The sequence below is a fragment of the Anguilla rostrata genome, chromosome 5 (assembly GCF_018555375.3).
Source record: "Anguilla rostrata isolate EN2019 chromosome 5, ASM1855537v3, whole genome shotgun sequence".
NCBI classification, from domain to species: domain Eukaryota; kingdom Metazoa; phylum Chordata; class Actinopteri; order Anguilliformes; family Anguillidae; genus Anguilla; species Anguilla rostrata.
Window position 1 is genome coordinate 19,130,627 of NC_057937.1, and position 21,697 is coordinate 19,152,323.

At 40.9% G+C, this 21,697-nt stretch overlaps 1 protein-coding gene across 1 annotated transcript; it reads left to right on the forward strand.

The window, feature by feature from the left end:
* The first annotated feature begins 1,542 nt into the window (after nucleotides 1-1,542).
* On the forward strand, nucleotides 1,543-20,273 carry LOC135254912 (thyrotropin-releasing hormone receptor-like). Its single transcript, XM_064335512.1, has 4 exons — nucleotides 1,543-1,784; nucleotides 10,300-10,934; nucleotides 11,595-12,003; nucleotides 15,032-20,273. The coding sequence occupies exons 2-4, from the start codon at nucleotides 10,549-10,551 to the stop codon at nucleotides 15,524-15,526; spliced, it is 1,290 nt and encodes a 429-aa protein (XP_064191582.1). The 5' UTR covers nucleotides 1,543-1,784; nucleotides 10,300-10,548; the 3' UTR covers nucleotides 15,527-20,273.
* The last annotated feature ends 1,424 nt before the right edge of the window (nucleotides 20,274-21,697 follow it).

Sequence of the window (21,697 nt, forward strand, 5' to 3'; positions counted from 1 at the left end):
CTACTTGACCTGTTGTTTTTTGTTTGTTTGTTTTTTGTGTGTGTGTGAGTGTGTGTGTGTGTGTGTGTGTTAAATTTATATATGATATTTCAAACGTTTTGATGACGTAACAATGGGCCATACATTTTCCACGTGACTTCTATTGCGTCACATTCTGGTAGTCATAACTAAAAATGCATTCAATGAATGGGAAAATTAAGCAAAAATTAATAATAAATAAAAATCAATAAAAAATTATGTACCGCTTCGTGGACTCCCGGATAACCCCAGATCCAGAATATAAATTAAAGCAGGGTGAAATTGATTCATCTGAATTTATCTAAATCAGTTGATGATTAAATCACTGGCTACCTCCCTGGATATTAAGTAAATGTTTTTACCAATAATAATAATAATAATAATAAATGTAATTTTATCCACGGAAATAGCTATAGCTACAAAAAACGGCAAAATAAATGTTGTGGTTGCGATCGCCGTCGTAGACGTCAGAAGGAAATGTCACTGACTTAAAAAAAAAAAAGAAAAAAAGTTGGCTCTCTCTTTTTCAGGTTAGAGCAACAGCCCCTCAAAATGTCTGTGCATGTCCCTGCTCGCAACAATACAATGTATGTAGTTCCTGTACCAATTCCTGTCGCTAGGTGGGAGTAAAGAAGTGTTGTCGGTGCTAACCAGATTTTATTGCTCAGGTAACAAATGATTGTCCCCTTTTTATCTTCTGTACCGGCGACCGTGTTTTGCTCATTCACGTCTCCGATATGCAAACAACTTGATTCACAGACAAATGATAGGCTAGCCTACTGCCGGCCAAAAATGACCAACTGATGTAATTAGCCTATCCAACCACGTTGCAGTTACTTATGTAAATTAGATGCAATAAAGACCTAACTTCAATAAAGGAGAAACACGCCAAACATAAAAGCCCTGTTGTTCATTAGCATACACCATTTATCCTGACTGAAAACTCATCTTCAACATGTTTTCTGATCTCGCTTATTCCATTGCGGAAAGATACGCAGCACAAATCACTAAATAGTATCTAAATAAAAATATATGAATACAAGTATGTATTATTTATGCCATTACTTGTGATGCAAATGGCACGTATGTGTCCTAATATTTCCTGCACAACCATCAAATAAGATTTTCCGAACGTTTTAATGGAGCAGTTTTTCATCTGAACTGATTTGATCAACGTACCTTTTATTTGAAAGTATTTGTGTTTTATCATTTCAGTGGCATAAGTGACACTGATGTGAAATAAAAATCGATTACAGAGCTATTATTATTATTATTATTATTATTATTATTATTATTATAAAGAAATTGAAACGTTGATCTGGTATGTAATATCGTACGCAAATTAAACAATCGCTATCATAGTAGGCTATTTCAAGGGAAACTCAGACGAGATAAGTAAAGTAGTCAAAAATTGTAACATCCGACACAGCATTTGTGACCCCTCCACGTGTTCCCAGTGCACGCACTCCAACATTACTGTTTTCAGCTATTTCAGCACTGTGAAGGCTACAGAGCAGCGGCGACGATAACACGAGACAGACGCACTGAGCGGGCAACGGCTACCAAGTTCGGGACACTGTGCTCGAGCTGCAGGTGTCAGACGCGCGCATTTAAGTGCTTTCCTTGTGAGCCAGAACTTGGTAATGCGATAAATAAGCTATACAAATTATTCTGCGGAGAGGAGCGGCGAATTCCTTGAGGCAATCTACGTCGCGGTCCTTTCATTCGGAGTTATCCGCTTACGATCCAACAGGGATATATTTTAGGTAGGTACGATTATTTCTCATAATTTCTCATAATGTTTTTCATCATTAAGTAGACTAGACTATTCTGAAGCAGTATAAAGTATATAAAGTTTTCTTTGCGAAGGTCTGCGAGAATAACATTTCTTTGGAGGTAGGCTATATCATATTGTGAATGGGATTTAAAATAAATTGTATGCATCCGTTGTTCAAGAATATACTACAACCATCGGCATATATTTTAAATTAATGACTGGGTATCCTCCTGAGGACATTTTTTAGAGAGTATGCCTCTCCCTAAGTACCCTTATTTTCGTGTGCCGACGGAAGTTATGAAATGCGTGAGTTTTCATAATGTTGTGTTATTCTCAGTCGCTTAGAAATGAGAAGCAATAATGATTTGTTCTCTGGAAGCTGCGTGTTGAACAAGCTCAGTTGATTTGCGTGTATAATAATTCAGTTAATTTAAATGAATCGCTATATTCGAGGAATAAAAAAATAGTTCTACTTATTATTTGGCTTATTAGGCTACTCACACACAAGCACACACACACACATGACAGCGCGTGTCTCATTCCCTTCAATTCTATTTAATTCTTAATCTCGTAGTGATAAACTTGGTCAGGAAATTTAAAAATTCTAACTGAGGGACAGCTTCATATCACAGACCGCATACGTCGCTTGAGGCGCTTCGTCCTCGCACAAAAAGCTCGTAATCAGCTTCACCATCGCAGGACAGGGGTCTACAGCATATATTGAAATACGATATTCTGTCACCGAAAACCGATGTGTTTTGCGTCTTTAAAAAAATAATAAAAAATTAATGCAAACATTTCCCTACGATAATCAAATCTAAATGAAATTTCCTTGGCTAAGCACAGCTTTCTCTAACAAATTAATTCAAATATACAGATAGGCTGTGTCTGTCAACGTTGTGAAATATAACAATGTTTTAGTTATTTTAAAGTAATTAAAGCAATTCCACCCCCCCCCCCCCCCCTAGCTATGTCATGCTCCTCAACTCCACCCTTTGTCAAATTCAAATTAATGACGAGGAAAAGTCTTATGCCAAAGCACGGGTAAATTTACAGATGTAACATTCAATTACGAATAATGCTGAATAACATTACTGGACAAATTGATTCTATGAAGTATCAGTAATTACAGTTTGTACTATAACATGAGGTGACGTTTTGGGTTGTCAAAGCTACACAGTTTTCCTGTAATAAAAAGGGGAGTTGATGCTGATGTTGACATTTTTTTTTAACACATAACAATTCTGTATACATTTGGTGTAATATTTTGCTTGTATTGCCTTGTATTTCTCACAGCTATTGAGAAGTGCAGCTCTGTTTACTTTGCTCCTTGACTGCAGTGGCCTAGCCTCCCCGTGGGAAGCCGGTCTGTCTGTGCCTGTCCTTCTCAGTGGCCTGGCTGTGCTCACTGAATCTGTACACTGTCAAAGTTATTTTTAATTTTTGATCAGTCACCGTGGTCAGTTTTCCATGACATACTGTTTTTAAGGCCATCCAACGTCACGTTTTGTTTGTGCTTGTATTTGTGTTTCCCAGTGGTCGGTGTAGTTTTCTTTGGACCTTGTTGTAATGTGGTTGACTCTAATTGATTCAATTTCGATGCTGTGCTCCTGAGGTTGTAAGGTGTTAGAGGGTATTAGTGAAGTGAGCCTAAGGACCAGCTGGGTGCTGGATGAGGGGACATTCGTTGTTGCTGAACTGTTAGCATTGCAGTCTCTCTCTCTCTCTCTCTCTCTCTCTCTCAATCATATTTACAGGCAGCACTGGAACATATTCTTAAAAAACTGAATGTGTGTATTGAAGGTAGTATAATGCACAGGACTATTACTAAACTCATCATTAGAAATCAGCATATGCAAACACCCTGGTAAAGTAAGTGAGTGTACCCGCCACTACACCCGTGAGGCCTTCTCTCCAGTGTGTAAAGATGCACTTCTGAATAAACTGAAAAATGGCGCATTGGCAAGATAAACGCAGAAGCATTGCATGCATAGAGCCTGTTGTATTGTGATTTCAGGTCCCCAGTGTTCAAAATAAACAACTATTCATGTGGGCTTTAAGTGACCCTGAGTGAGCCAGATGCAACAGTGAAACAGTTGAGAGGTATCAGCTACTTCAATTTGAATAGGACATTGAATAGAATTTATAAATCTGTATATCAGCAAGAAATAAAGCAATTATCAGATTTGAATTCTATGGCTAAAGTGTCCTTCATATTGAGATATTCCTGGAAGTTCCCTTTACCCTGAGATACGGTAGTCATTGAAGGTCTTTTCACCCTAGATAATCACTGCAGTTCCCTTCACCCGGAGATACAGTAGTCATTGAAGTTCCCTTCACTCTTAGACAATCACTGCAGTTCCGTTCACCCTGGGATACAGTAGTCATTGAAGTTCCCTTCACCCTAGATAATCACTCGAGTTCCCTTCACCCTTGAGATACAGTAGTCATTGAAGTTCCCTTCACTCTTAGATAATCACTGCAGTTCCGTTCACCCTGGGATACAGTAGTCATTGAAGTTCCCTTCACCCTAGATAATCACTCGAGTTCCCTTTACCCTTGAGATACAGTAGTCAGTGAAGTTCCCTTCACCCTTAGATAATCACTGCAGTTACCTTCACCGTGAGATACAGTAGTCACTGAAGCTCTTTTCACCCTAGATAATCATTGAAGTTCCCTTCACCCTAACCCTAACCCTAATCCTTCACCCTGGGATAGTCACTAATAGTTTTCTTCAAGTCAAGTTTAACTTTATTATCTATACATCCATTCATTATCTATACCCGCACATTTCTGGACAGTTCACCAGTCCATCACAGGGTATTAACTTTATTATCCAAGTAGGAAATTCATTTGATCAAAAGTGCAAACATGCTTACTTTGAAACAGTACAACATCAACAAGTCTACAAACAGCAGTTCAGAGAATACAATACATAACTACACGTCTCCTCACCCTTAACTTTTGCCTCTCTGCCACCCCCCCCCCTCTCTCACACACACACACACACACAATACAATGCAGTTGTGCAAAATGAACCCCATAATATATAAATATTTAAAATGTATTAATTGGTTGTGGTAGAAATATAAGATAATATAATAAATAAGCACTTATTACATAAGTCAATACATTTCCCCAGCACATTCAGTACTAGCTGTTAAATACATTAATGGCAGCAGGAATAAAGATTGCTTGAACCTGGTCGTTTTAATTTTAAGCTAAACTGTTTTGCCCCACTCTCTCATTTTAAATTTCTGGTGTATGGAATGAGTAACGTCATTAAGAATGCAGTGGACCTTATTTAAGATAAGGTCAGTAGAGCGGGGCTAGTGTCACCTGCTCAGTTCCTATGATCCTACTCACTGTCTTAATTTTGTGCTGTTCCTATGATCCTACTCACTGTCTTCATTTTGTGCTGTTCCTATGATCCTACTCACTGTCTTAATTTTGTGCTGTTCCTATGATCCTACTCACTGTCTTAATTTTGTGCTGTTCCTATGAACCTACTCACTGTCTTAATTTTGTGCTGTTCCTATGATCCTACTCACTGTCTTCATTTTGTGCTGTTCCTATGATCCTACTCACTGTCTTAATTTTGTGCTGTTCCTATGGTCCTACTCACTGTCTTAATTCTGTGCTGTTCCTATGAACCTACTCACTGTCTTAATTTTGTGCTGTTCCTATGATCCTACTCACTGTCTTCATTTTGTGCTGTTCCTATGATCCTACTCACTGTCTTCATTTTGTGCTGTTCCTATGGTCCTACTCACTGTCTTAAATTTGTGCTGTTCCTATGATCCTACTCACTGTCTTAATTTTGTGCTGTTCCTATGAACCTACTCACTGTCTTAATTTTGTGCTGTTCCTATGATCCTACTCACTGTCTTAATTTTGTGCTGTTCCTATGATCATACTCACTATTTTAATCTTGTGCTGTTCCTATGATCCTACTCACTGTCTTAATTACCTTTGTTATAATCTTGGGCGCACACATTCCCTAACACACAAATCACACCAAAAGTCAGAACACTTTGGAATACAGACTTTAATACAAATTTGTTGGACACTGTAGTTAACATTTATTCTGTTCAGCTGTCGCATAAAAAACATTCTCTGCTGCAGTTTTTTTTTTTTTTGCTTTAGATGCTGCACAGTCAGTAAAATTGAGTTTATTGTCAACCTCAATGCCAAGGTATTTGTATTTTGAGACTCTCTTTGATTCACCACGAATCTGGGTGAGCAATTAGACCTGTTACATTTAGAATCAATAACCATGTCTGCGGTTTTCTTAACATTGACCTGCAAATAATTGTTAGTGCGCCATTGAATGAATTTTCCTATCTCACTCTCAAAACACATTAAAGAAACACTGGCCAATGTTAAAAAATCCTCTAATGCTGTGTTATCCACATATTTAAAAAAATAAAAAAAGATGTCTCAGAAGCTTGACATTCATTAGTATGCGAAGTAGCCTATATGAAATGGGTGCCAAAACAGCCCTGAGGTGCTCCTGTACTGATTGTTCTAGGAGAGGACTGAGTGTAGCACAGTGGGTAAGGAACTGGGCTTTTAACCGAAACGTCGCAGGTTCGATTCCCGGGTAAGGACACTGCCGTTGTACCCTTGAGCAAGGTACTTAACCTGCATTGCTTCAGTATATATCCAGCTGTATAAATGGATACAATGTAAAATGCTATGTAAAAAGTGTAAGTCGCTCTGGATAAGAGCGTCTGCTAAATGCCTGTAATGTAATGTAATGACAATCACAGAGTTGACTTTTACTTGTTGGCTGCAAATCACCAGGAAATCCTTAATCCATAGGATTATATTGTAGTTGACCCATAGATCCATTAGCTTGCCAACCAGTGAGTGCTGAAAGCACTACTGAAATCAATGAACATGATTTTGATGAGACTGATGAGCCTGTTCCAGACGTTCGTCCGTGCTGTTGATCACGACCAGCGCTGCATCATCTACCCCCTATCTTCCTAACATGCGAACTGAAAAGCATCCCGGTGGAAGGAGAAGTCAGGAAGCAGGTGTTTTAACACCAGCTTTTTCAGGCTATTCACTGGGACCGACGTTAAAGCGTTAAAAGTCGTACGTCGTTCATCTCTTCGGGTCTGCTGTTTTTGCACACAGGAGCAATCCAAGACTTTCCACTGCTCAGGGACTGAGGCAGTGTCCAGTGACCGCTGGAATAGCTGCCAGAAGGGGCTGATTAGTTGGCCAGCACATGTCCTACAGCTGATGTCATCAGGGCAGCTTGATTTTCCTAATTTGACCTGGCTGAATTGGTCTCTCACCTCATCCTCTGTTATAATCACTGATTTAGTGGCTGGTGTATTATCGTTGACTCTTTTAATCAGTTCAGCTTGCTCTTCCCGAAAATCTAGGTCGTCAACCCGGCAATAAAAAACATTCAAGTCATTGGCAAAGGAAAGTTTACCTGCAGCCGTCATACTTTTCCTCCTAGGTTTGTACCCAGTGATATTCCCCAATATTGGCCCCTACCAAGGTTTTTTGTATCCTTCCTTCCTAAAAAGCTGTTCTAGTCTGTCTTTATTCATTTCCTTACATTGCTTAATTTTTGGCTGGACCGCAACAGTGGGGCCAGCCCTATAATAAACGCGAATGTCTGTGACTGAGTGATGAAGTTACACCATTGGTCGGCCGAGTTATGAAGTTACACCATTGGTCGGCCGGATCAAGTGTGTTAGGTCCAGCCATATACTAGGTTTTGACCTGGTCTTTTTTCCCACTTTTTCTGGTTGAGGAGTCACCCATAATTCATTGTTTGAGTAGGTATAACCATATTCGCACAGAATTATATACAGCTTGAAATAGTCATGGCGGTTTCGTTAACATCCCCTGTACTGTTCATGAAAACATCCCAGTCTGTGCTTTCCAGACAAGCTTGGGGGGTGTCTGTTGCTTCTGGTGTCCGTCCCGCGACCTCTACCCTGTTGGTTTTCTCATGCCTGCGCTTAGTTTGGTTATAACTTTATAACTTAGGTGGTAACGTTATCATGTTATGGTCTGAACTGCCCAAGACAGGTATTTGAATAATGGCCACTTTGGATGTTACCATAACAAAGATCTAGGCAGGCCTCAGGGTCAGCTAATGTAAGTATTAGCTGCCCCTGGGGCTTCAGTCTTAGCCTGAGACATGTGTTCATACGTGGTACTGGCAGCGACCTACATATCAGCAGACTGGGGAATGTAGACTAGAAACAATCTGATCTTGGGCAGCTCCCTTGGTAAACCATATGGGCTAAATTCATTGGCAACAGTTTAACGTCTTTTGTGCACACTTGTTTTTTTTTGTTGTTGTGATGAGCCCAGGATTGCAATATTTTTTGCTGATACAAGCACATGCACCCCCGCCTTGTCTTTTTGTTAATATTGCAGGCCATTCTGATGAGCGTGAAATTCTCCAGGTCTACCGATGTATCTGGATCTGTCTCTGAAAGCCATGGTTCTGAAAAGCAGGATGAGGCAGGATTGCAGATAGTCCAAGATGTGTTGGGCACATGCATGTAGTTTGCCAGTTTTATTCCTTATTCTGTCCACATTGCCCTGTAGGATTGTTGGTAATGGTTGTTTATGTGGCTGTCTGCTCATCCAGTTCTGAATATTACCACTCATGCCTCCTTTTCTTACTTTGGGACCCTCATTCTTGCAACAGTCCTGTAGTTAATAAAGAGTCGTTCCATTGCTGTCTTTGTGGCAGGGTGACACTTTGGGTCAAATACTAATTAGCTTTTCAAACGTATAAACAATTCTGGCCTTAGAGTTGTGAGTGAGAAAACAGTACACAGTCAAGTTCCATTGAAACTACTACACTGTCACCCTGGGATAATCACTGACGTTCTATTCACCCTGGGATAATCACAGGCTGAATTCCCTTTCAACCTGGGATAATTACCGATTTTCCCTTTCACCCTGGTATAATTCCTGAAGGTTCCTGTTGGAGCAATCACTCATTTTCCCTTTGCACTGAGATAATTATTATGTGCCCTCTGATAATGCCTCACCAGCTCAGCTGTGGAGGTCAGATCAGCTAATAAAATGCTTGAGCTAATGCTAGTTCCACACGAAAGAAAATTTATGGCTAATGTTACATAAATATAGAATATGGTGAGAAATTTCACCTGGGCAAGCCTATAGTACAGCAGGGTTGATTTAAATGCGGTCACCTCAATTCATCACCGGGGGCTCTCTGGAAAAGGCGTTACCTCATTTCAAGGGGAAAGAGATGGCGGAAGAAGTCACAGATGTCTGGCTCCCTTTTCCAATCACAGCACACGCCAACTGACTAATAAGCCAGAGAGAGGTTTGATAACCCCATTGCTGAAAATAGTAAGAACCGGCAGGACATGGTGCACATTTCATGACAGGAAATCAACATGACACAATGAAATGATTAACCCCAAGTTCACTCAACAAACAGCACATGTACAGTAAAAGCAATGGAGGTCACTTGTATCGTTGGGTGAAGGCAGACCAAAGATGTGGTCATTTAAAAAAAGTTTTACACATGTTTTGCGTCAGAACTTGAACACAGCAGCCTTTTTGTACTTTTCTTGTCAACGAGACATATTTTGGGTGTGTTTACTCATTTACACTGTTGGTCTGATATCAATATGCTTATATTATCCTTATATTATAAAACTGAATATTTGCACCTGGGCAGAAAAATCACAGTTCCTAAAATTTACATGGAAGTTTTGAAAATGGGATCATGATTGGGGATTTTTATATGCATAGATTTTTTGTAGAAAGTGCTTTTTTCAGTAATTTGCTAAAGGTTGAAAATGATAGCAAGATGCATGATGCAGTCCATAGGGCAGATAGAGGTTCAGTCCTCCTCAGTGGCATCATTCTCAGCTGTGGCCATTTCCTTATGTGTTACTCCCTCTGCTTTCCACCTATGAATAATACGAGAGGAGGGCTGACAGTCCCGCTCTGTTTTTTTATTTAAAAAATATGTTGAAAATGCTGGCAACAGACAATAACGTCCAGAACACATCAATACGGTGATGTAGCTTTGTAAGGTTTACTGATAATTGACACGAGATGGGAGTGTGCAAGAATTTGTGAACGACGGATGAAATGTCGGCCTTGTAACAATTGGGTTCGAGAAAAAGTGCTTCTCTCCTTTGTTAGCATGTAGCGGATGTACTCGCCAGCAGTACCAGGGCAATTATGCTCTTGGAAGGTGCTTCGTGCAGATATGAGAGAGTCGGCAGCAGTAAGAGAATGAAGATAGGAGGAGACGCCAGGTTTCGTTTCCATGGTGACAAACAGACAAACCCTTGCGAAGCTGGCTGTTGAAGTGTCGCATCGCAGGGAGGCGTGCGAACAGCGCTTATCTGCGGTGATGAACGCACATGTAATTAATCATCAGAACTGCATTGCGGCGGGAAAACACCTTTACCAATGCGTTTATGACGCCAGTCGTGCCATTAACCTTTAGCACTTCTTTTTCTCTCTCCCAGGCGATTATCAGAAAGATGCCTCTGATTGTGTTCAGGAGGAAAGGCAAGCTCTGAAGGCGTACCGCTTGCCAAGATTTACACCAGCAAACAAAAAACGGTGTTCTTTTCCCGTAAACCTCAAGGCTGACTGACTCAAAGAAAGACCAAGCCACCTGACAAAAACACGCTCACACTTGCCTACAATCACTTAAATTCAATTCAGGGCAATACAAACCCAGCACACACACACACACACACACACACAAAACAATGATGACAGAAAACTCAAGTTCCAGGATGGACACCCCGACAAACATCTCGCTGAGTGCCGTGGACACTGTCTCCGAGTCGCTGCAGTATAAGACGGTGTCCGTGTTCCTGGTGCTGCTGGTGTGCAGCCTGGGCATCGTGGGAAACGTAATGGTGGTCCTGGTGGTCCTCACCACTCGTCACATGCGCACGCCCACCAACTGCTACCTGGTCAGCCTGGCAGTGGCCGACCTCATCGTGCTGGTGGCCGCCGGCTTGCCCAACGTTTCTGACAGCTTGACGGGCACCTGGGTGTACGGGCACGCTGGCTGCCTGGGCATCACCTACTTCCAGTACCTGGGCATCAACGTGTCTTCCTGTTCCATTACCGCCTTCACTATTGAGAGGTGAGCGGTGAGCGCGCTCTCCTTAAAGACAGAAACAGAACATGCCAATAATATAATGAAATGAAATATATTATTGAGACATCAGCACTTCACAATATAATATATCATGTATATTATATATTATAATATATAAATATATAATATTTTTAAAATATGCATGTAATATTGTGAAACATGATGTTTCAGAGCAGTTTTCTTATTATTATTATCTTCTATACATTGACAAAATGTTTCAGTGTATTCCATTTCTGTAAGTGACAGAATAACCTATGACATACACATAAATCAATACAATTGAGGGGAAAGTGTGGGCATGGCTGTTTCCATATGCCTAAACATGCATTTATAATGGATTTAGTTTGGGAATAAACATTTTAAACTTGCATAAATCAATGCTAAATGAAATGGAGCTACTGCCTAGTTCAGTGATATGAAATGTAAATCTTGGAGGACTGTGTCTGCTGGATTTTGGTGTGTTTCAGTATATAAGGATAGAATTAAGGAACTGATTGTCTGTAGCCAATAGCCTGAATTCACTGCTGATACATGGAAAACAAGCAGACCTGCACACACCTCAACTAGGCACAGGTTCAGTTCTCTTCTACCCTTGTTTTGGACGTGGGTTGACACAGGTTTACTTTTTGTTGCTCCTTCTTCAAGGTACATCGCAATCTGTCACCCGATGAGGGCTCAGACCGTTTGCACGGTTTCCCGGGCCAAGCGCATCATCGCGGGCGTGTGGGCGCTCACCTGCGTCTACTGCCTGCTCTGGTTCTTCCTGGTGGACATCCAGGTGAACGCAGACCAGCGGGTGCAGTGCGGGTACAGGGTGTCCCGTGACCTCTACCTGCCCATCTACCTCACCGACTTCGCCATCTTCTACGTCCTGCCGCTACTGCTGGCCATCGTGCTGTATGCCCTCATCGCCCGGATCCTCTACCTGGGGCCCCTGCCTCAGCCCACCAAGAGCGAGGCTCACACTGCCACCACGCTGCGTCGGAGCTGCAAGGAGCCGCCTGAGGGCGGAGCCAAAGGCCGCCACAGGAGCGCACTCTCCTCCAGGAAACAGGTGTGCCGCGTGCATTGGGAAAATCGGTCCCATTTGAAAAAGGCGTTTGCGATGGGAAAACGTGCCCCACAGGAAACGTGCATTTATCTGGAAAAGGTTCCCTCCAAGAAACAGAAACCAGGTTCTGTGCTGTAGCAGGTGCTGAGGCGATCCATATGCTAAAATCAAAATGGTGGCATCATGTAATGTTTTGCTGGTGGCACAGAGATATAAACCATAGGAAGATGATTTGTGGAACCAGTATTACATATGAAATACAGGCATGGAAATGCACAATTCAAATAAATGTGCTTTATATTGCCCAGTTCTGTACAATTTGCAGGGGTTGAACAACAGGCAAGCATTGTTTGGCAGGTGGCCTTGTATGGCATTAGGCTTTTACAACTACCTTCATTGCATTTATGAAGAAAGTAAGTATGGGTCAAATTAGTAGTGATATAATGGGGAAACACAGGCTGTAACAAACCATTGATACTCAGTAATGTATTTATCTGCAAAGGTCGAGCTGAGGCCAAAATCAGCAGGCATGGGGCAATAAGAAGACCCATGCACTCAGTGACACACCTACACACAGACCAATCCAGACATCATGTCAACTATGGGAGATATATACATAATATATACATGCAAATTCCAAACAGAAGTTGACCTTTTCCTTCTGCTCAAGCTTTTAGGTGGCAAGTTCGCATTTGGTCAATGATAATGGCAATTGTATCTTTTGGCATTCTCATGACTGTTATGTAGACTTTAGTTTGGCATATAGTCTATGTAAAGTATTACCTGCTCCAGTAAAAAATTACAGTTGAGTAATTGGTCGGTTGAGTTCTGTTTGTAGAATGAGGGGGTATGAATGGAAATGAATACAGACATTTCTTTCACCCAGAGAGTAGTCACTCCGTGGAATAGCTTGCCAGGTCATGTAGTAGAGGCAGAAAATCTGGGGGTTTACAGAGCTAGATCTATTCGGTAGGTAAACTAAGCACTAGGCACACTTTTGTTGTAGGAAAATGGGGATCATCATTAGGCTAAATGGCCTTTTCTTGTCATTATGCTATGTTACAGTACTACAGCTGTCATCTACTCTCTTTTCTTTATCTGTGCCATGAGATATATACTTTATAATCCCACTTCATATGGACTGTCAGAAAATGCAACAATTTTACATAAGAGATAACAATGATATGACAATGACAATGATGGAATAAGTCCTAACGTCCTTTGCTGACATATCTGTAGGTGGGTGTGGGTGTGGCTCAGCTGAGGGGAGAGGCAGGTGGGAGTGGCTCACAGGAACAGGGCTGGGAGAGTTAATTAGCACAGGTGTTCCTGGCCGAGCAACTAGTGACCAGGAACACCTGTGCTAATTAACTCCCTCCCAGCCCTGTTCCTGTGAGCCACTCCCACCTGCCTCTCCCCTCAGCTGAGCCACACCCACACCCACCTACAATATCGTTTTCACATTATTTTGTCTTTACCCAGTTCTTGATTTCTTTGGTTGATTTACGGGCATTTCATTAATTTAAAAATAATAACCAATTAGGTTGCTGGAATTGATTACCCCTGGATGAAAGCAACAACAGAACTGGTTCTTTTCCATCATAAATATAGTTTGTTGAGTTCAGTAAAAAAAAAAATTACAAAAAAGATTGCTCTGGAAAAAATAAGACAGTTATTTTAATGTGTACATGTTCAGGACACCCCAGGATATTTGCTCTACGCACATCAGGCCTGTTTCTCTGCTTAGTTTGCAGTTCAATTAAGCCTCATTCAATTAATTTGACAAAATAATGTTATGATTTGAAGCAAATGTGTCTTTCTGCAAAGAAATTACTGCCATTCATTTGTGGTTTGATGACCGGAGGCTTTTGTAACATTTTGTTTTGCATTTACTTGTATATTATAGTTTAGGAACTGCAAAACTAAAGCATAATACATGGGTCAGGGTTGCAGATTCACTTGGAATGACAATAGAAATAAGAATCAATATAGTCAATAGAAAGAATAATACACTTTTGGTTGGCCGAGCTTCACAGTTCTTATACTTTGCAGGCATGTTGTAGTGAGTACTGTACATTCTTTCACCCTTAACATTCTAACCATCGGAATAAACCCCAGGAAGGGGCAGCTCAGGACAGTGAAACTTGCTGATATGCACTACATTAAATGATGCAGTACATTGGTGAGATCTGCTGATTCACACTGCATGGAATGATGGAGCAGTATATCTGTGTGCAAAGAGCCATGAGCTTGTTACCTTTGCTGTGTGTCTTTGGACATAAACGGTTTGCCAGAGTCAGTGCCAGTGATACTCTGTGTTTCCAGGAAAGGAAAACCTTTAGCTGGTCAGGCCAGCATCGTTTGTTCTGGAATCCATTTGCATAATCCATAAATGCCTTTAGAAACATGCCCATTATCCATTATCCATTATCTTTTAGCTCATTAATTAAACTGTACCACCCTGCCACTTCCTTATTCGTTTTGGGCATTTTCCACAGTGCAACTGTTTCTGAATTCTTCTAAAGGTCAGAGTCAGGGAGTGCATTTCAGCAGGGGGAATATGCTCTTTGAAAGAAAACCTTTCAGTTTTCAGCTTGTTGACACTTGCGTCACCACAGCATTTTTTATATCTATATTTTTATCTTCCACTGTTGTTTGATACAAAGGAAAGGTTGAAGGAAAATTATTAAAAATCAGAAAAGTGTGAGAAAAGTTTGTATACAATTTGAACCATTGTTATCACTGATAAGCGGAGACCACATTTTTGAGCATTTTATAGTTGGATCTGATAAACCTCTCGCTTTCTCCTTCACTACCCTTTCTCTTTTCACTCCCTCACTGTCACTGTCTCTTTCAATGAAGTTCATTTCATTAAAAATACTTTTTTGGCTCAAAATACAGACCAGTAAATGCAAAAAGTTTTTGTGTCATTTGTGTAAAAACAAAATACGTAAAGTGAATTAAACATCTGTGGGTTTATGTCTTAATAAATTTCAGCAGGTATAATATCTACCACCTCTCCTCATTGTAGGTAACAAAGATGCTGGCAGTGGTGGTGGTCCTGTTTGCCCTGCTGTGGATGCCTTACCGAACGCTGGTGTTGGTCAACTCCTTTGTTACCACGCCCTACTTGGACGCCTGGTTCTTGCTCTTCTGCAGGACCTGCATCTACGCCAACAGTGCCATCAACCCCGTGGTCTACAACCTGATGTCCCAGCGTTTCCGCTCTGCTTTCCGTGACCTCTACCGCTGCCAGGGGGAGGCGGCTCGGCGACGGACCCTCTCCATGGTAACCGCCGGCTACAGCACGGCCAGAGACCCCTCGACCGCTGGCAACGGGACCAAGACAAAGGTTGCCGCAGAGACCGAAAAGAAGGGCAAAGCAGTTTCCTTCGGAAAGGACAGAGTAGACGCGGATACCTCCGAGAGATGGAGGGAGAAGAGGGACACGGTCAGTGATGCCCTGGAAGCAACACCCTGTTCCACAGAGACGAAGAACAACAAAATGCAGCACAGCATAGTGTAGAGGGTCATGCGAAGGAGCCCTTCCCTGTGTTTTTGACACATCAAGGGATGCGTTCCAAGGTGTTTTAACGACTGGTTTCAATGAGACAACAATATTACATTTGTAATCGACACTGGAGGAACGCTGCTGGCATTGATAACCCAATGAACTTGCTTTCAAAATAGAAAATGTTTTTACTTTTACCATCGACCACCATCAAATGTCACAAGAAAACAAATTAGTAAATTCAACAATGGAAGATGACAAGTTAATCTTTAAAACAATCTTTAGGCCAGTTTTTATTATGCCAAATGTACTTTATAGCCTCTTAATTCATTGCCATTCAATGATAATTGCAAGATATCCAAATCTATCCAAGCTTGATACTCGGGAGCTAGCTAGCTAGGGGCTAGAAGCAGCTAGTTCCTTACCTAGTCAACTAGCTACTGAAAAACACTTTTTTTCATGGCAAAAGATTAAAATAACTTTTAAGATTTTAATGTTCGTGCAATGAAAAATGATACACTATTGCATAAAAAAGCACTGTTGTACTGTTTAGTTGAAAATAATTCAAGACTATAATATGAATACTGCAGTAGACATGAGCTTGATTAACCAGTGTTTTTACTTTTTTATTTCATTTTATTTTTTTACAAATTGAAATGGGATGCTTTAAAAAACATCAGCAAATAGACTGGTCATCTGCATATATACCAACCTGGAGTCTGATTGGTTGGTCCAAATATCCTTAAACAGGAGCGTGACCAGACATTTTTTGAATAAATGTATCAGAATGTAGTCTGATAAGCCCACTTGTCAACAAATAGCATACTGGAAAATGATTGGCTCACTCATTCACAAACTGGAGAATTATTTTGCCACTGATTAATGACTCAGCACACAGAAGAATTATTGCCCATTCCTGTTTAACCCCTTCACGCAAGTTCCCTAGTGGCCAGGATGCCAGCGTCCTGAAATTGTTCAACTCAGAAATTCAGTTCTTCTGCAAACAAAATATGAGTGGAATTAACACTGTGTTCTAGCTTTATTTGGAGACAATATATGACAACTATGCCTAATACAGAGTTTCTAAGTGCCATCATTGCTGCGTAGGTCATCCATCTAACAAGCACCCCCTCCCTGCAGACTCTGCTGCAAGTAAACCCCCTAAGCGTGAGACATTGGACAGTAATGCCTATCTGGGAGTTCATAAAAATATGCTTTCAACACCAAAAATTAGTATTCCTTCATAGCAACAAGATAAAGCCAACAATAGCCCAAAGGTATGCCAATAAAGGGGTAAAAAACGCTGCTCACAGAATAGCGAAACAAACAAGAGAGATTCTTGTGTAAATATACGGCATAATTCTATGAACAAAACATGTGAGTAAATATGGAATAAAAATACAATCTTATGATTTTTTTTTACATGTTTCACAATTTAGTGGTTGTTTAATTCATTTGAGAAATAAGCACGCAAATAGAAAGCGGGGATAGGCATTTACATTGGCCACGTGCAAAACCCAACTTGCATTTTGTGCTGTCGTAACACTTTTCAATTCATTCTGGTTGGTTAGATAACTTTTTTCGGTATCTTTAATCCAGTAGAGGGGAGTATCCACTGTCCAGTGGTGTATGGCACATCTCATTTGAAATTTATAACAATGATTGAGAGCCAAATGTAACAGCCTGAATGGTTTCTTAAACGCAGCATTGTGCTGTGAACCATAATGTCATGCAGACATTGAGGTGCAGTTGTTGTTTTCCTTTGGTTTTTGAAAGATTTTACTAATTTTGCCAACTCGCCACCATGGCTAAAGCAAGTTTTCGCCATGCTGATATGGATTTGGGGAGTGAGTCAGGAGAGGAATAGGAAGCATGAAGTCTAACAAGGATACATACGAACATGGTGAAGCTGTATGTATTACTGCTTGTAACATTTCAATTATTTATGTTGTGTTTTGTTTTTGATATTGTTATGTTCACATTGGTCATAATAGACAACTTAGCTTTTGCAAATAATGCTGAACATATTTGTATTGGGCACAAACTAATATATGTTAGTGCAGGGGCATTGTTAGCATATCCTGAGCAGAGTTAGCATTGTGGCTCGCAGTGACCTACTTTGCTAGAATTCATACCACTCACAATTAAATTGAGTGTCTTTCAAGAGGTTTATGTTATTCTATAATTCGGGCATTTCACACACTGTAGTGTAAATGTTCTCAGTAAATGGCTCAGTAATGTGTTATGTTTGATGCATCGGTTTACCTTAAAGCAAAAACATCGGCAACATTTTTCTGATGTTGGTGTATTATTTCATTGTACTGTTATTGTACATAATGTGGGCTATTGGTATCTCCATGGGCTATACTTTCCACTTAGGGCATTGAAAATATTCATTCAGATTTACTGTGTGCTGATATGGACTAGATGAACGTAACATTTCCCTTGGAGTAATCATAAATAGTAGCATTTGGAAAATGTTGTCCCATCCCCATGCATCAAAAGATTACATACTGTTGTGTACAGAAAACACATACAAGAGTGAATGATTACATATTTAGATATGTGTACCACAATGTTTTTGCATGATTATTCAATGTAATATCAATGTTTCATCTAAAATCATCATAAGGGGCAAGCTCATATGCTTTATAATGGAGAAAAGGCATTTTATACATTTTTCAGATAGGTTTTTGGAACCCAAGATATCTTAGACCCTTATACTGATGGTGGAAAGATGATGCAAAAGTGAGATGTGTGAGTCAAAACAGTTAAATTTGTGGTGAAATATAAGATTATATTATGATTTACTGCAATGCACAGTTTTGACATTTTGGTTAGATTTTGGAGACGCTAAAGGACACCAGGGCACACTGTTCACATATAGATATCAGCCTCAGATTTTTGCACACTTATATAAGGTCAATGATTGTATGACCTAGGGCATGTATAGTTTTACGTATTTTATACATGGGATCTCTCTCTATTTTATTTCAAACTAAATGAGAACAATTTCATTTTTGCATTCATTTTACATTTTCGCCAATTGCATTTCTGGCACTTTGTTTCTACCAGTGTCTTGCTTAATTTAAGCAATTTTTCCAAGTCTCTGAAATGCTCACATCTGGAGTTATAAAGCCTTAACTAGAACCCCAACTAAATGGTCAGAAATCGATTGGCCAGATTTGGCGGCTGCGTGAAGGGGTTAAAAAAGAAAACGACTCCCTGGAAGGTTTCCGGCCTAAACAGTGGAAAATAAATAAAAGAGATTTCAGCCACTGGAATGAGTATATGTGGGAAAAGACATGCTCCCTCAGAACCCTTCCTGAGAGGAGGTTATGTTAGGACTGGTTACAAGGATCTGGGAGACTATAAACACAATTTGGAGAGGATGGCCGTTCTTTATGGATACAAATGTGACACCCTGTACCTCTCTTGGACCACTGCTGTAATTTTGAATATAGCGGTGTGGAGTGCTGCTGTTCTTTATTGATACAGGTGTTTCATACTATCGATGTGAAGATGGCTGTCATCTATGAATGCAAATGTACACATTCTACACACCCTCGTTGAGAGGGTAGCTATTCTTTATGGATACGAATATGGTGCACTATATCCTTCTTGGTAGACTGCTGTCCTGTATGAATATGGATGTGACACACTGTATCTCTGTGAGGTTAGCTGTTCTTTATGAATATGGATGTGATATACTGTAGCTCTGCTGTTGCTTATGGATTTGGATGTGTCAAACTGAGAGAGGGTGAGGGTTCTTTATTAATACAAATGTGACACGCTGTATATCTGAGATCGGCTGGCTGTTCAGATGTGACAGTGTAGCTGTGTGGGAGGGATCATCTGTCACTGTCTTGTTAAAGCCCTCGTGGAACTTGTTGTGAAGTGGAGTGTTTCCACCATCAAACCGGGACTGTGCACTTCATCTTCCTGTCCGTCTTGCTTTCATTTTCCATCTGTTTATATCTTCCCTTTCTGTCCACGTCTAACCTTCTGCTTTACCCCATCCATCTATATGTGTGTGTGTGCAGGTTTGTGTGTGTGTGTGTGTGTGTGTGTGTGTGTGGTGTATATATGCGTGTGTGTGTGTGTGTGTGTGTGTGGTGTATATATGCGTGTGCGGTGTGTGTACATTAATCTCTGGATGTGTGTGTGTGTGTGTACATTCACCTCTGGATGTGTGTGTGTGTATACATTCATCTTTGAATGTGTGTGTATGTATGAGTGTGTGTGCATGTACAGTAATCTTTGATTGTGCGTTTGTGTGTGCTTGAACCTGCACTCCTGTCATTCACTGTGCAGTAAGCGTCAGTTCTCCCACAGTCTCTTCAGCACAACATCTGCCCTCGTAATCGGATGCATATTATAGGTAAATTGCTGTCATTTGTCAGTGTGGAGAGTAATTATTTTTTAACACAGCCTGTTTTATCAGATTCATAATGGACTGTGAAATGGCCCTTTAATCTGAAAGTGGTTGAAAAATACAGATACATATTTCCACCTGTTTGCTTTCACCTTGTATTATATTGCTGATACGGTATTTCCAGTATTGCAGACTGTAAAGGTTATTATGGGACTTTTATCTGCCTCCTTATTGTTGTTCTGTCAGTTTTGAATGTGATCTCTCAATGCTGTGACGCCATAGCTCTGAATGAATGTGTGAAACAAGCTTTGTGTTTGTATCTGAGCGCACGTGTAGCATTGTAGATGTGTTTATTTGCCCAAATCTAATAAAATTATGAGGAAATTATCTTTTTTCACTGTTGCTTTATGATTAGTTAATGCCAGTCTGATGTCCTAACAATAATTTGTTCATTTTCACATACATTTATAACTGCAAAGAATTGGATAATGAGCTTTGAGATGATTGTCATAATTGGCAACTTGTACATTCTAAAATTAGCTTCATGGAACTGAATCAAGAACCTCAGCAATTGCAGATAAGGCCACAATGGCTTTTATTCAAGGCCACAGATTTATAATATTAAAAATGGCCTTCGGGGCCGTCTGGGTAGTGTAGAGTTATAAGCACTCGCCTACCACCGCAGAGACCCGGGTTCAATCCCCAGTAGTGGTACCTCCGGCTTGGTCAGACGCTCCTAGGAACACAATTGGCAGTGTTCGTGGGTGGGAAGCCAGTGAGGATATGAATCCTGATCATTGCATTAGCAACTCCTACTGGTTGGTCAGGGCGCCTGTTCAGCAGGGAGGGGATCTTGAGGGGATCTGGGGGAGATAGCATGAACCTCCACGCACGTTATGCTCTCCCAGTGAAACTCCTCACTGTCAGATGAAAAAAAGTGGCTGGTGACTTCACATGTATCCAGGGCTGGCCCGTGGCATAAACGGTCTATTCGGTTGTTTAGGGCCGCAACCGCCAGGGGGGGGCCACACGATCCAATGTTTATCTAGGGTTATTATTATCGCAATTATGTTATTCATCCCCTATCGTGGAACTAGCGGTATTCATTTTAAAAGGAATGGCAACCGAACATTTAATAACAATGTAATGTAAGAAGGATTTTACCAAGCGAACCCCGCCCCCCTTTGACAAAATTGAACAGCGCACATCCCCGCCTCCCCCCCCCGCTCGACGGAATCCAACAGCACCCCCACCCCCCCCCCCCCCCGCCCCCCCCCCCGCACCCCAAACAGATTTGCATGTATCGGAGGAGGCATGTGGTAGTCTACACCCTCCCCAGACCGACAGAGGATAGTGCATCAACCAGGAATGTGATACACACGTGGAATTGGTATAACAACTAAATTGGGGAGAAAATGGCAAAAAAATGGCCTTTACCTCTTACTTTAAACCATTTAATCTGTGTATGGTCACAGAGCACTCTGCCCCAGAGTTTAAAAATGAAGCAAATTGATGGAAAAGATAAAATTGGAAACTCTCAGCAATGCCATTATGATGCACTCACCATGCTACTTTGGGGCCTGTATACTTAGGGTCTCATCTTTATGAGCTCAAAGGCTTAACTGATACTAGATCAATGCTTTGTGAATATGAGAAGGAGACAGGACACTAAGTCTCCTACTGAGGAAACCTTAAAGCAGGTGTGCACAACAAGGGCCGATCCGTTTCAGGATTTTGTGCCAGCGTCTACTCTTAAAGGTCCAGGAAACTGGATTCAAATTGTGGTTATATTCCACAGAAGTGACAGTTGA

What these genes read in the sequence shown, in the direction of transcription:
- LOC135254912 (XM_064335512.1), top strand. Translation starts at nt 10,549, where the DNA reads ATGATGACAGAAAACTCAAGTTCCAGGATGGACACCCCGACAAACATC. An exon ending in ACCGCCTTCACTATTGAGAG is followed by an intron (nt 10,935 to 11,594) that starts GTGAGCGGTGAG and finishes TCCTTCTTCAAG; the next exon opens with GTACATCGCAATCTGTCACC. An exon ending in CACTCTCCTCCAGGAAACAG is followed by an intron (nt 12,004 to 15,031) that starts GTGTGCCGCGTG and finishes TCCTCATTGTAG; the next exon opens with GTAACAAAGATGCTGGCAGT.